Source organism: Hippoglossus hippoglossus, chromosome 15 (genome assembly GCF_009819705.1).
Source record: "Hippoglossus hippoglossus isolate fHipHip1 chromosome 15, fHipHip1.pri, whole genome shotgun sequence".
NCBI lineage: Eukaryota > Metazoa > Chordata > Actinopteri > Pleuronectiformes > Pleuronectidae > Hippoglossus > Hippoglossus hippoglossus.
The window spans coordinates 5,961,210-5,977,061 of NC_047165.1; the positions used below are offsets into that span (position 1 = coordinate 5,961,210).

Genomic DNA, 15,852 nt, shown 5'->3' on the forward strand with positions numbered 1-15,852 from the left:
AAATGTACATTATTTAAAGCCTTAAATACTCAATAAATAATGATAAAAGAAAATGATTTATGACTCAAGGGGAAATGTATGTGAGCATGTGTGTGTGTATGTGATTGTGTATTCACATGGAAAGTCCATTATCTGAGTTCTGAAGTTGTTGTTCTGACTTTGGCATATAAATTATTTAAAACGTATGCAGGCTAATCACAATAGTTTTTTTGTACTATTTCAAAACCAGATTTATCCAAAATTAAACTTCACATGTAAAAAAATATTACATATATTAGATTAGAAGTTTTTTTCATACATGTAATCTAGAAAATAAGAATTAATGTTGACTCATATCAAATCCTGCTGCACATGTGACATTAGATCAGACATTTTTTGTCCCCTATAAATAATGTTGTGCATCAATGAGGTTTTTAAACATGCTAAATAAACATACAACAAACCTACTATTTAAAACCCCTGAAGAAAAGACACAAGTGCTCACAGAAGCCATTTCATTTGAATGCATATAAATAAATGTGAGGTGGAGGAATGAGGCCGAGATCGGAGAGATAGACGGGAAGAGAAGGAGAGAGGACGATGAAAGGATACTCTGAATGGACTTCTCATTCCCATCTGATAGCAGAACTTCCTCCGCGTCAGCACAAATGGCAACCTGAGAGACAGAGAGACAGAGGAATGAAACAACACGGAACAAAAGAACAAAAACCAAAGGCCCCGTTAGATGAAGCAAACATCTGAACACACACACTCACACACACACACACACACAATAATGACATAACCATATCTACAAAGCCTCACTCTTGGCAGCCCGGCCCGCCCCACCCTCTCTCTCCATTGCTCCCTCTCTGCCATTTCCCTCTCTATCTTCACCCCATTTTTATGTCTGCATTATTTTAATCATTCAATCAAATCAGTCAATACTTTTATCATTGTGGCTAGCGGTGGGGGCTGCTATCTTGCTATCACTCTGTTCAGTAATTGCATTGTGACAGGGGATGATGGCAAGCGCCGAGCCTTTTCATTTGACGCTGGGTGTTTATCGGGCCGAGCCATCACTCCGTTCGCCGCTGTCACTCTGCACTCGGCTCGCCGGGCCTGCCTGATGCCCTTCATATAACTTTGCGGCGCAGACTACGAGAGACGGAGAGGAAGAGAAAGAGAGAGGGAGGGAGACAGGAGGATGGATAGAAAGCTTTGTGCTGCGCCGCGTGTGAGGCAGATGTAGATAGAGAGGTATGTGCTTTAGTATAACCTCATCTTTTCACATTTTCTTTTCTTTGCAGATGCTTTTTTTTTTTTTTATATCAGCAAGTGTGTGTCAGGCTGTCAATTTCTGTGAAGGGGTGTGTGTGCATATACACACGGGTGAGGGCAAGAGCAAGTAGCTATTGTGTTGGCGTGTGTGCGCAAATCCTATACGGCTGATTCAATGTAATCGTCACTTGTAGAAAAGACATGATGCATCACATATCCAGTATATGAACATTTCTGAAACAAGCGCACAAACATGCATGCTTTCACCCACACACACACACACACATGCACATGTTCAGGCGCTGCAGGGTGTGTGAGGGGGTCACTGAGCACTGCGAGTTCCACCATCTGCTCGAATGGAGGAAGGAACCTCCGGGCTGAACCAGAGCATCCAGCTGAAAGATCAAGAGCCCAACCTGGCAACCCATTAGCTACACCCCGCCACCCTCCACCTCCACTGCACTCACACACAGAGTCAGGGCCATTTCAAATGCTCACACACATTCTAATCCAAACAAATATTAACATGTCACACAGTGCACTGCTGTGAATCTGATATCAAACCCAACGTCATGCATTTCATGTGTTTTCGCAGTGATTCCTAAAGAGTTGTTCTCTTCTCTGTTTTTTGTACAAGAAGACAATCAATCATAATCAAAGTTAATTAAGAAAGACTGATGATGTTTTTCTGAAGATTAATAAGTAATATTTGCTAAGACAAGAGGTGGTTTGAAACAAGAGGTGGATCAGCTTTAACGATGGGAAAGAGTTTTAAGCAGATTTCCAATACGAGACAGAAAGAGACTGTTTTACACTCAGGATGATTAAAAAAGAGAAATATAAGCATTTGTCTTTGTGGAGTATAAACTAAAGAAGTACTTTTTGCTTTCAGAGAGAAAAAACATGATTTACTTTAGGAGACACAGAAAATTAAATGAGTATTAAACTCGACGACCAAGATATAAGCAGAGAAAATAAGTGGTTCATTGAAGATCATTGCTATTTTCTCAGCGTCAGTTATTACAGAGCTATGAACCTTGACTTGATACATGTTATTCTTTTCATCACACTGTCTCCTATTTAAGAATTTTACTTCAAGGTTTTTGATATGACGCTGTTCACTTGTACATTTGTTTCTGATCTTGATCTATTCTATCATTTTATTCTTCCGAGTTTGAGAATGTTGACATTTATAATAATAAATATGTAATATTACGATACTAGAGAAAAAAGTTAAGCGATCTCCACAGTAAAGTTAAAGGAGTATGTGTGTGTGTCTGCGCCAACTTTCATCAGGGTCTATCAAATACTGAGACAAAAATAATGAACTGTTAATAATGAACAGCTCACGTGGACAAGAGAGGAGAAAAAAAACCCAGGATGTGGTGTCAGTGACGGACGAAGGAGGCAGGAGGAGAAGGAGAGGTGTGAAGGAAGGATTCCATCTCAAGTCACCAATGTCAAAACATGGTGTATTGACTGCCAGGAGATAAAACCAGGCTCACACACTCACACTCACACACACACACACACATGCACACACACACACGCATCTAGCAGATCGATGGGACACTGACGCCTGCTATGTGGAGGGGCCCTTAAGTCTCCGGCTAATAAACCCTATGGCTAACAGCCTGTGGTATATCTGAGAGTGTCAGCATGAGCGTGTGTGTGTGTGTGAGAGCGTGAGTTTGCTGGTAAACAAAATAAAAGCACACAATAATTAAATCTCCGGCACCTTCAGTAATTCATACTTAATAATTAAAACCTGATAATGAAGGAGCTTGGTTGACTCTGTTTTGCTTAATTCAACATAATAATACACCAACAAGTGCAAATACTCCTGCCATGTTAACAATAAAGATATTTGTGTCACCAAACAGTTACTTTTTGATCTTGTGGCTGATGTGGTGTATTTATATATGAATATATGTGAGTGCATATACAGTACATGTACAGAACATACAGAACATTGAGGACTTGTAATCTGTCATCCTCACGTGTGACACAATATACTTTTCCCTTGTAGTTTTACAGGTTTTAGGTGAATATGATGACTGTTAATTTAATAACGAGTAAAGAGTGGATAAGAGCACACATGCATACACTTGTACACTACTGTGTGCCCAAGCTGTTTGTGTATTGATCAGTGAGAGTCAGTTTCACTAGGGAACCCAGGCCTCTGTGTGTGTGTGTGTGTGTGTGTGTGTGTGTGTGTGTGTGTGTGTGTGTGTGTGTGTGTGTGTGTGTGTGTGTGTGTGTGTGTGTGTGTGTGTGTGTGACTTACCATTAGCCCTGCAAGACAAGTCATACCTCCTCCTAACTCACACACTGCGCCCCTGAGAGAAACAGAAGAGAGAGATGAGTGACAGTGAGATTCACCTTGCTGAGCCCCACCTGCCAGTTTAGCACTGACACACACACAGGTACACACACACACACACCGTGCACACACGCTGTACAGTAGAAGTCCACAGATGTACATGTACGCACTCACACACACAGTAAACACAGCAGGGTTAGAAATATCAATTCAACCATCAACCTGAAAGCTGAATACTGAACATTGAGAAGCACAAGCTCAATCAGCAGGAATTCTGAGACACACACACACACACACACACACACACACACACACACACACACACACACACACACACACACACACACACACACACACACACACACACACAGAATCCTGTTGCTTGCATGCTCATTCAACCCCTCTCTCCCTCCTCATCCTCCTTTCATCTCCCCTTCCCCTCCATCTCTCGCCCTGTCCTCTTTCATCCCTCCCTGCCTCCCTCCCTCTCTTTCTGACCTTCACTACGCTGCTCTGATCAATACCCTTCTCTTCCTCGCCTCCCGCCTCTTGAATGTTAAAACAGGAAATCAAAGGGTGATGTTCCACCTTGAGAGGAAATCAAAGGTGCCTGGGTGCTTTTCAGCCGTGTGCCGCAGGGCAGGCCAGTGCTCAGCAGACGGCAGCAGGGGAAAGAGCAGCACAGAACAACGCAGCGTGGCGCAGGAGGGTGCAGAGCCACACGAGGAGCATTCATGACAGTCAAATTTAATAGTGCAGCTCCCACTCTAAATACACCTGTTAGGAAAGGGCTGTTTGTTCGGCCCGTGGTGATGCTGGTTGCAGCTTTTCTTTCTGAAACTGTAACAGTGACCTGCAGTAATTGAGCCGCAGTAAAGTAAAGACGAACCACTGAACCCTGAAGCCACCGCCGCTGCACAAAGAGCTGTTCTCCCGTTTACTCAAAGTTCACTGAAGCTCGACTCACAATGCAGAACCTGACCTGGAGAATCAGTTGTCGTTTTCTTGATCGAGAACATCAATTATATTGATGAGTCTCAGTCGCCTGAGCTGCTACAGAGCGCTGGGCCTGTGTATTCTTGAACGTATCATCGCACCAAATTCAACACTGCGCTTCCTTGGCCCCTTAGCAACACATGTCAAGTGTGAAGCCAATAAGATGAACAGTTCTTGGTATGTGAGCCACAGACAGACACAGATTTCTGGAATTAGTAGATAGATGATGAAATACAGGCCTTTTCAATATGAATACATATGAAGCAGTGTTTTAGCTCCATATCAGTAATAATCCCACATCCCATCTAATAATTCCTGTCATGCAGCAGGTTTCATGTGGATTAAAACATGGCTGAAAAAGGCCCATTATATGCTTCCAAGTAGCTTTTTGATTCTTAAACAAAACTGTTTAAGGGGTAAATGTGTCACTGATGTCAAACTGTAGAGAAAAATGAAAAACTCTTTACTGTCTCATCTATATGGATAAAACTGAATTAGCTGACAATATGACATGACTTGCTCAAATGAGAAAAGTTTAAATACATCATTAAAAACAAGATCTACATCCATGTAATTAATCCCAACTGTTAATTTGTGTTTTCCTTGGTGAAGGAATCAGGTCTTTTAACAGCGGCATGGTCGAGTTAACTCACCTGAACGTGTGACGTTTCTGCAGACAGTAATGAGCCATCACCTCCTCAGAAGGCCACACACCTGAATCACAAAGACACAGACAGAGGGGATCGTTCACTCATAAACGTCAGACTGATTCGCCAGCATTTATCTGGCATCTCTGGTGTGACACGGCGCTTTGATTCAAGTGTCTAAACATCAGAACACATTGATATTGATATAAAACTGAAATAAAAACCAGCGTTCGTCGAAACATAATTGGATGTATTGTGTTTTCCGGTCTGTGTTCATTTGCTTCTCTTGTGGCTTCCACCTTGCCTGTGATCCAAGGCTCCTCCGTCTCTGTTTGTCTGTCTGCCTGTCTGTCTGTCTATCCTAAATCCTAGCAACACACTCTCTCATTGTGTGTGTGTGTGTGTGTGTGTGTGTGTGTGTGTGTGTGTGTGTGTGTGTGTGTGTGTGTGTGTGTGTGTGTGTGTGTGTGTGTGTGACAGGGGGTCCGGTGGGTGATAATCACAGCGTGCAGGCCTGTCTGGCTTATCACCTACTGTCAGCCCTTCTCCTTCTGCTGTGCATGTAACACACACTAACGCGCACACACTTGCATGCTTGCTGCTATTTTCCCTTTCTCTCGACACACACACACACACACGCACACACACAAATACACATATCTTGGCAGTAGAAGAAGTAAACATTCATTTGAATAAAACTTCAGCTTTTTGCTTCTGGCTTTGAACAAGAAGGTTCAGCTTGGCGTTGTCTGTGTGTGCGTGTGTGTGTGTGTGTGTGTGTGTTTATGTGAAGGAGTTGTTGAGAGAAAAGAATGAGGGGATATGCGTAGAATGAGTTGGAGAAAGCAGGCGAGGGAGGCAGAGATAGAAAATGAGCGAGGTAACGAGAGAGGAGTGGGGCGGCAGGGAGGGAGGGTGAGAGGAGGATAGAGAAAAGGTGGTAGTCGATATAATAAGCGGCTTACAGGCGGTCTCTCTTCACCTCATGGGGCAGACATCACTGCTCCCTCACTTCGCCCCCTCTCTGTATCTATCTCTCTCACTCGCTCCCGCTCTCTCTCTTGCCTCTCGCTCCGGTCCGCCAAGATTAGCTCAAGCAAGCAGGATTTAATAATGCCTATTGATAAAATGTCCAAATATTCCTTTTCCCCATTAGAAAAAAACACGCTTTCTACGTCTTGGCCTGACAGCACACACACACACACACACACACACACACACACACACACACACACACACACACACACACACACTCTCTCTCACACACTCAGACACACACACACACACACACGCACACACAAATACACACAGATACATTGACAGCCACAGCAGTTATACTATGTGTCTAAAGAATGTCAAGAAGCGTGAGGCTTAAATAATGGGACATTTTAAATTTCATCTCTTCGTCTCCTTCAGCCGGGCACTCGTCACACACTACAGAAAACTTTATTCTGTCAACGGGCACCAACGCTGTTCTGTGTGTAGAGCAACGCTGAAACCTTCTTAATTTGTTTTGTTGTGTTCACTTAAATATTTTCTTTTACTTTACATTTTCTTGGTTGTACATAATTTCAGATATTTTATTTTCAATTAGTTAGTTATTTTACCAATAAAGCCCATTAAATGTTTAAAAACAATAATACATTAGACCCTCCATCAATGTTTATACCTTGTATTTGACTCGAACCCTGTGGTTATTCATAGGCATGTTAAACATAAGACTATTTCTTCATTATATGAGATAAGCTTCTTAGTACTACTGAGTACTAGTGAGTATTTATGACAGCATAGCAGTGTATGGGAAATCAACAGTGCAATGATTTTGGAACTTTGCAAAGGATTTAGTGACAACAAGAATTATGTAGGATTTGGTGATGAACCATTTTCAATAAATGAGCATCATGAAAAATCTCAATATTTACTGTCGTCAAAAGTAAATAGTCTGTATCCCATATAATTAAGCTTTAAAAAGCTTTAACAACCAATGACATTGAGCTAAACGACTAGAATGACAATCAGTAGAGTGCAAACCTCCATCAAGGCCCAATCAACCACTTCATTTCAATCAAGCTGCACCAGATACACACACACACTCTATAGATCCATGAGTTATTCCCTCAGAAATCAGCGAAAACACAATGTTAACAGTGTGAGTCGCATTAAGTCTTCAACTCATCAAACTGTACTTAACTCAGACACACACAGAAACTAAGTAAGGCACCATAAAACAAATGTCATGCACCGATTAATTAAAACAAAAGCTCATAATTAAAATCATCACTTTTATCAAAATAAAGATTAGAGACATTCTTGTCAAATCCTAGGTGAAATGTGGATCCTCTAAAATAGATTCATGTGATGTGAGGGTTAATGTGTCTGAATCTGCGTCGTGATTCGTTCCTCCTCATTACCTTTGACCCCTCCTCTTCTGATTGAGTGCTCACATGAAACATAATGGCCCCCCCGACACCAACCTCTGCCCGGCGACATGACAGTGCAGCCCCTCCCCTCCGTGTCCACAGACGTGTGTCCCCGTGACACTTGACACCGAGGGGCCACCCAAAGCATCTTGGGTAGATGAACAGCAGAGGGTGGTAATGCAACAGTAAACTGGGTGGGAGCCAGCATCAGACAACAACACAAGCAGAAGAAGAAAACGTGAAGATCCACAGATGCTTTCATTTACAACCTATGATTTTAATGTGCTGTGGATTTCTGATGATGAAGTGACGAACAACATCTAATGTGGTGAATGAGAAAGATGAATGAGAAAGTTTCAGGAGGATTATTTGGACATTTTTTCTACACATCTGAGTGTGTTAAACCAATATTCCTCAAGGACATTTATGTTCATGATATGAAGAAAAGATAACAACACATTACACTGAGCCCAAGTGTTAACAATGTAAGGTAATTAAACTTGTTTGGCTCTCCTTGACTTCATGCCTTCTACCGAGGGCCTGATTCTAACTGCTGTCCAAACTCCAGATTAACTTTCTTTCTCAGGAAGTTATGTGCCTCTGTTTGTGTGTGTCTGTGTGTGTTTCTGTGTGTATGAACACATTTATGTGTGCGGAAGAGAGCGAGACAGACAGCACTAAGTAATAAAGCTTTGTAAAGCATATGTGAATCTGGTGGTTAATCCCCAACTCCAATAACATTAATAGCCCAGGGTGACAGGAGCTATGTGTGTGTGTGTGTGTTTGTGTATGTGCGTGCATGCATGTGTGATAAGTATGTAGTGCCTGTCGGTGTGTGTTTGCCTCCCAGGTCGAGGTGCACTGTAGGAAATGAAGGGATCAGGAGTGGAGAGCAGATTACTCTTCCTGAGGATAATGAAATTATTTCTCACCTTCAATTACTAGATGAGAAAGGAAGCAGTGTGTGTGTGTGTGTGTGTGTGTGTGTGTGTGTGTGTGTGTGTGTGTGTGTGTGTGTGTGTGTGTGTGTGTGTGTGTGTGTGTGTGTGTGTGTGTGTGTGTTTGCACCAGCTTAATATAGTTATCAGTCCCAAGCTTTAAACCTTGTCAATGGTGTTACCCTGAAAACAATATGTGTGGGTTGCATGCTAAAAACATTAACTCCCCAGGTTAGTGAACCAGCTAAAACCTGTGATAACAATTACAGTTTGTTAAATTCTATTAATATGCAGCATTAATAAGATAATGTCGTGTGGATGACTTCTTCTTTTTATGACTGAAATTTGAAAGTGATAAAACAAACACAGAAAATGGATCAGTGGTATTGAACTTGAGATCCTTGGGATAAATAATTATATTTATCATTTGATTTGCAGGACCTTTTTTTTGACAGTTTCAGCTCCAGTGATATTGATTTGTGTGTCTGCTCAAATTGACGAGGTGGATTTGATTGTCACTGTTTGGTTTCACACATGCATCTTGGTATGATTCCTGCAGCAGAGTGAACAGAACAACAATTAAACCCATGAGAACTGCAACCAGTTGCTCAGTCCTGATGTGGTTCATGAACTCAGACACACACAATGTTAACAGCACTGGAGCTGGAGGTCCCACAGAGCCAATTAGATTCCTTGGTTGCAGCTTCCCACTGACTCTACAGTATAATGCCATGTCCTAAACCCTCATTCCTCCAGATCCCAGTGACCTGCGGCTCACCCTGTGAACTGTAGGAGTTAAAGGGGCAAGGCGGTGTTAATCTGGACTCGGTTCTTGTCAGTAATCACATGCACAGGGATGGAATTAACCATCCTTTCCTCCGTTTTCTGCTGCTTATCCAGAGGGGGATGCTTTTCAGATTTCCAACGAGTCAGTAATTATAAAAGAATTTAGTAATTCAAGCAACTTATTTCCGAAAAATATTTCCCCCTTGTTTTTCCATGCAGCGCCTGAAAGTAAATAAGTTGCTACCTCTAGACGGTGGTGATAATGCACCTCAAAGCTGTTCGCCAAACGCCATTAAAACTAAGTACTTCCAAGAATTGGTAAAACACTGAACACTATTTATGCTTGAAACGCCCCCCCCGCCCCTCTTACTCAGAATTACGCCGCATTAGCAGCAGGCTAAGAAAAGTAACCAGGTAACCAGGGCATCCTTCTTCCCACCCACGTCTTTACTGGGGAATCCTGGGGAATCCTGAGGTGTTTCCTGGCAGCAATCAGACAGCAGGCATGGGATTAGCTAAAGGGCTATTTCAAATATCTGACAGGGATCCAGGTGCTATTTGGGGAAAAAGGCGACTTGAAATAACTTCCTCGCTAAGCCAAGCTAAGCTAACGATACTTGAGAAGAGGCCATGACTCTCTTCTCGGTACCAAGAATGTTTTCTAAAACAGAGTCTGAACATTTTCACTGACAGGAATGTGAGTAAGAGGCTTTATGCTATATAAAGCAATAGATTGCTGCTTTTCAGTCTGTTTGAAAGTTCAAGCGCTCTTCATATAGTCCAGGTGTTACAGGTGGTCCTTATACATCCGACATATTCTCAATGCTCAGCTTTGCATTTACCGTCACAAAGATTAGTTCATAGATACGACCTGCCGATGGCCATTGGATTTGCTTTACAGTTCAATAATGCACATCACTGATTGGTCAAAAGCTTTCCTTGAAGAAACAGCCTTGTATGTATGCTTTTTTAAAAATCATTTCCAGGAAATAAAAATAATTTTGCTCCTCTTTCATCCGTGTGTCCAAGTGTCATTAATTCTAATTGCACAAATCATTTCTACAACTACATTTGCTCAAAACCTTTATTTGCTGCAGCCGCAGTATTAAATAGTCACAAATTCACACATTCAAGACATGTGAATTTTTAAAGGTGATATACAACTTCAGGCAGTCAAACAACAAACACAAACAATTTACAAATTTGAAATATTAATGAGCCTCATTCGACTTATAGGATGAGCTGCAGAACGATTGCAAGAGGAGGGAGAAAAGGAGAGCGGAGGTGAAGACGCAACAGAGAAGGAGAAGCAAGAATACGGCTGGAGGAGAGGCGACGAGGAGAAAGAGGAGGAATGAAAATGGGAGGAGTAGTAGCACGGAGGGAGGGAGGACAGAGGACAGGAATGGATGGCAAAGAAATACACTAAGCACGGAAGGGGAGCGATAGAGAAGGTGTCAAGATGGGGTTAAGTGGGCCGTGATGTTGCTTTGTGCACACACACACACACACACACACACACACACACACACACACACACACACACCTCCATCACTATTACATACTGATACACACAAACACACAACTCTCTGTTTTCTTTTCCCACACACACACACATAGACTTCTCTCCCCTCAGGCCCAGCGTGACTTCGGGCTCCGTGGCTCTCTGGCGGTGATCCGTCTCCACATTAAGCGAGGCCTCAGATAATTCCTAAGCCTCCTCCATGGCCGATCCAATAAGGGATAAGGCTCTCGGTTGGCCATGATCAACTGACAATCTGTCTTCTCACACGGCTACTTTAGTGGAGGCCAGGATTACCCCGGCCAGCCCGGGCAGGGTACACACAGTTCACAAGACCATGGAGCTGATGTGTGCATGTGTGTGTTGTGTGTGTGAGAAAGAGAGAGAGAGAGAGATAGAAGTAAAGGTGTGTGCATTTGTATTTATATATATATATATGTTTCTGGTCCCACATTAAGGCAAAGAGCTGGTTGCTGGGTCTACTTTGTGTTAGCACCAGTAGCTGAAGGGTTACAAACCGACACAGTGACTAAATTCTTTAAAAACATTTATGGCACTTTGCACAGGGTGACACTTTTACAGTTTGGACTCTGCACTTTATTTTATTTCAGCAAAAGTCTGTTTTCCAAACCGCTGTGAATTGTGGGACTAACGTTTTGATACAGAACAGTATCAATCTACAGCTAAGACGTGTTTTTAGGGGGTGGATGGGAACACCACAACTATACACTGAAAATATGTACATCTGAAAAGAAGTATTGCTCCTTAGAGCTGTGTTGTAAGTATTGATAAGAGCAAAAATAGGTTATTGTTCTGATTTCAAATTAATTTGATCTTGATGAGAAGTTATGTCCAAAATCCTCATTGTACAAATCAGACTTGTGTGATTATAGATTCGCAGTATGTATATGTGGACATATGTAGTATATAAATCAGGACTTTTCAGACAAGATTATTTAGTCAAGGGATTTATGGTATAGTTTATTATATTTGATTACTCCTTATCCAACAAAATCAAGATAGTTTAAGACTGGATATCAGGATTAAAATAGATTTTCTGCAGAGCCTCCTATAGGGTCACGGCTTGAGTTTTTTGGGGGATTATTTTATACACTCTCTCACAAATGTGCAGCGATCTGTATCCTTAGTTGTCTGAAGTAAAGAAACTGACCTAATTCCAATAAAAGAAAAATGGAATCAAAAACACCAATCATGACGGAGGTTGTTCAGCCCATCAGGAACCATTATGCACTGTTCTGCAGCAAAGCACGAGTCAACGGGGATAAAGAGCAAATGTGTACAATTCATTTCACAGAATTTCAAAATCCCCCAAAAAAGTAAAAAACGTTTTGCGGCCTCTTAAGGACCTTCATCCCCCCGATGAATCAGATCCGGTCAGGCCTAATAAAAGCGTGAACTATTAATAGCAGTGCGTTCATAATAATAGCAATTACGAAATGATCATTCTGCCGAGCTGGTATGGTAAACACACATGCTGTGAATAGGCGGTTCAGATAGCCTGTTCGCCTTTCACCAGAAGAGCCAGGCAGTGTGCGATAAGCATCGACATTCTAGCCAACAGAGTCTGCCTTGGAGACACTCCTGATCCCTTTTTCCATTGGAATAGGCTCATTTTAACGTGCACTCACAAACACACACACACACACACTTGCACATGCACACAAACACGCACCTCCACACGCGCTTGGAGGACTGTGCGGGGCTTCGATAAGCGTGGCCCTTCTCTCTCTCTCTCCCCCTCTCTCTCTCTGAGTAAACATCGTTTTGGATTAGGCAGAGTATAATGAGAGCAGGGGGCTATCTGCCCACCACGCCTGCATTGTGGCCCCCCGCTCCTCTCTGAGGGGGCCGGGACCAATCTTTACTCTGCTATTTATCCCCCTCCTTTGATAGCTTACTTATCTGCTGCAAAATGCCAGGGATGACTGCCTGTCTAACTGCCCCCATAACTGTCTGCCTGGTTCCCCGCCTGCCCGCCCGGCTACCTGTCTGTCATCCTGTCCGTCATCCTGTCTTAAGGCTCGCAAAAGTCTTAAGACAAATGCACAACTACATCTCATTTTATCTCTCCTCCACCTGTCTGTCAGCAGGTCTGCCTACATGACAGAGCTCCCTGAATAACATCTGCTGGTGGTGCTGCTGCAGGGGACAATACTGCAGCATGAGCGATAGAATAAATGTAGAATGATGGTATATGCTCTGCCTCCCTGACTGTTAGTGCTGATGACTGCTGAAAGACAAAATACAGAACAGTAATGTCAAACTAGCATCTACTTCACACTAATATTTAGCATGTCCACATGCAAACAGGTTCCAAAACTGCAATTTTTTAAATACTCCCTTTTTTTTGCCTCCTTGTTTACATTTGCGTTTGAAAAACGATGACATGTCTTACTCCACTGTTGCTTTGTGTAATGAGCGTTCGCCAGAAACAACAACAACGATGGCAGCCATACAACAGTTTCTCCATGTTTGGTTAGTACTGAATTTGCAGCTAAATTGAGCATCACTACTCCACATTACCGACATTGACAGGTGTCTCCCCCAGTGGTTGAGACTTTATCACCACGGATTGGCCCAACATGCTGGTTTGAGCGTTTGTTTTTGTTGTTCTTGTCTGGACGGAGATATTATGTTAAACGAAGATTGTGTGGATTGAGGGTTTTTTATTTTAAATCTGTTCAAATCATATCTGATACGATTTAGAAACAGTGTCAATGTTACATTTATCCAACAGGGACCACAGACAGTTGATTGTTCTTCCAATTTAAAATGTCCCACTCAGCATTTATCTTGACCAAAAAAAAAAAGTATTATTTAGATTTTTTTTTTTTATTCTCGGCTCAATATCTGAAGGCGCCACAAGGAAATCAGTATTGGTCAGGTTGTATAATTCTACAGCTTTTCTTTCATTTGTTTTATTCACACACATTTTTACTCAAATTTGAAAAAGGTCAAAGAAATAGATGTTCTCGATTTGTTTGTCTTTTGTTTTTTTTTGCATAATATCAATGTTTATCCACCAGCTTCTTTCACCACCATCATGTCCTGCACGTCTCATTTACAACGCTTGGAGGTGGAGAGTATGCACTTGATGAAATTGCATCTGGTGCCAAACAATTGTCGGCACAGAGCAAGAGGAACTCGGGCGAGAGTCGAATAAAGTGCGGGAAAACGAGAAGGAAAGAGAGAGAGAGATACGTCGGTTCAGAATCACAGAGAGGAGGAACGATCGAATGAGAGAGGAGGGAATGAGATGTGGGGAGAGACGGGAGGAGGCAGAAACAAAGAGGGGAGTTTGACATGTGGCTAATAGACATATCAGCACTGAGGTGTGGGGTTTAGCTGGCAGACGAGAGCTTTGCAGAGCTTCATTCATTGATTAGCATACGGAGAGTGGCATGTGGCCGAGTGACAACCCCAGATTACACTGCACACAGACACACACACACACACACACACACACACGCACACACACACACACACACACACACACACACACACACACACACAATGCAGATTGCCATAGATTGCATCTCTCCCCTTCCTTGGAGAAAGGCAAGGATGTCAAATTACAGGGTGTCACCTGCAACAGGCTATCTACTTTCTGAATGTTAATATATATAAACAATTAGGACCGGAGAGAAAGAAAAGGAGGCAAATTGAGGGGATTGAAGAAGAGAAGGAACGGAGAGCAGCCGACGAAATGAAAGGGTACGGAGAGTTGGGATAGTGTCAGTAAAAGAAGAGGGGAGACTGGGAGGGTGAGGAGTGAGGGAAGGGAGGGAGGTAGGGGAGGAGAAGAGAAGGTGCAAAGAGGAGAGAAATATGACGACTGAGATTAAAATGATCAGATGTTCGTTTCTTGTATCGGGGGAAAAAATAAAGCAACATAAGAAAACATGACAGCTACTAAAAGTGAAGCCAAAAAATGTTTAATCACCCCCTGGTGGCTGGCTGCAGTAACCCTGCCTCCTCCATGTTAGTGGATGGGACATGGATGAAAGTAAAAGGTCAAAGTACAAAGATGGTTTCTGTCATTTTAGGTTGTTCTAATCACTCTTGGGGGAAATTATGGATCGAATTAGTAATAAAAAAAAGAGTAAGTAAGACTTTCTGTGGGCAGTGGCTTGATTATGAGCTGTATACCAATTGATAAGTTGTACGGCACAAAGTTACCGGGATTCAAAGAGGGAGACATCTGATGGGGGGGGGATATATTTTCAGGAAGCGTGACGGAGACGGGGAGTGGGCGAGAGGGGAGGGAGTCAGAAATCACATCAACTATATACGAGAGCATCCAGGAGTCTGCCCAACAACTGCACTCATGCCTTAAACATGAGACCCAGATTTTCTATCATGGTGAAGAGGTGCTGAGGGAGGAGGAGGAGGAGGAGGAGAGGCAGATAGAGGGTTAGAGGGAGCAAAGAGGAGGAGGAGGGAGGTAAAGAACAGGGGGAGATCCGTTTTGGATGTGAGGACGCTGGTGCCGAGGGACAGAATGTCAAACTATTTTAAATTATTCTTACTGAGTCATTGAGGAGGGTCAACTCTTGTGTTGTGCTGTGCAGTGGCTGCTGGGAGATACCTGGTGTGTGTGCCTTGCTCAGGAACACTTTGGCAGTATAAACAGTGCCTTTGAAATGGAGGAGACACTGTCAAATTATGAGGAAAATTACCCAACACAATTTTCTCGGCACCTTGAATGTCAACAGCCCAAAATCAGATCAAAGATATTCAATTTACTAAAACTAAATGAAGATGTTAACAAAATCTTACAGTTGAAAAAGAATATAAAAAGAGAAAATGTGGCATCAGCTCTAATCTGAAGTCAGTATAACTTCATCAGCCTTTAATATGCTGGTGGATTGATGGATGGATTGACGTTGACGATGATGGATTGAGGATTTCTCCAGGATGAGTAATAAGTTATGAAAGG

At 42.5% G+C, this 15,852-nt stretch overlaps 1 protein-coding gene across 1 annotated transcript in view; it reads right to left on the reverse strand.

The window, feature by feature from the left end:
* The window catches only part of camkmt (calmodulin-lysine N-methyltransferase), a 98,292-nt gene that overhangs the window by 25,107 nt on the left and 57,333 nt on the right, over positions 1 to 15,852 (reverse strand). Inside the window, exons 4-6 of the mRNA XM_034607811.1 lie at positions 5,233 to 5,293; positions 3,548 to 3,599; positions 592 to 655 (exon numbers count right to left, since the gene is read on the reverse strand). Of these exons, the coding sequence (XP_034463702.1) occupies positions 592 to 655; positions 3,548 to 3,599; positions 5,233 to 5,293 (177 nt within the window). The remainder of the gene's footprint in view (positions 1 to 591; positions 656 to 3,547; positions 3,600 to 5,232; positions 5,294 to 15,852) is intronic.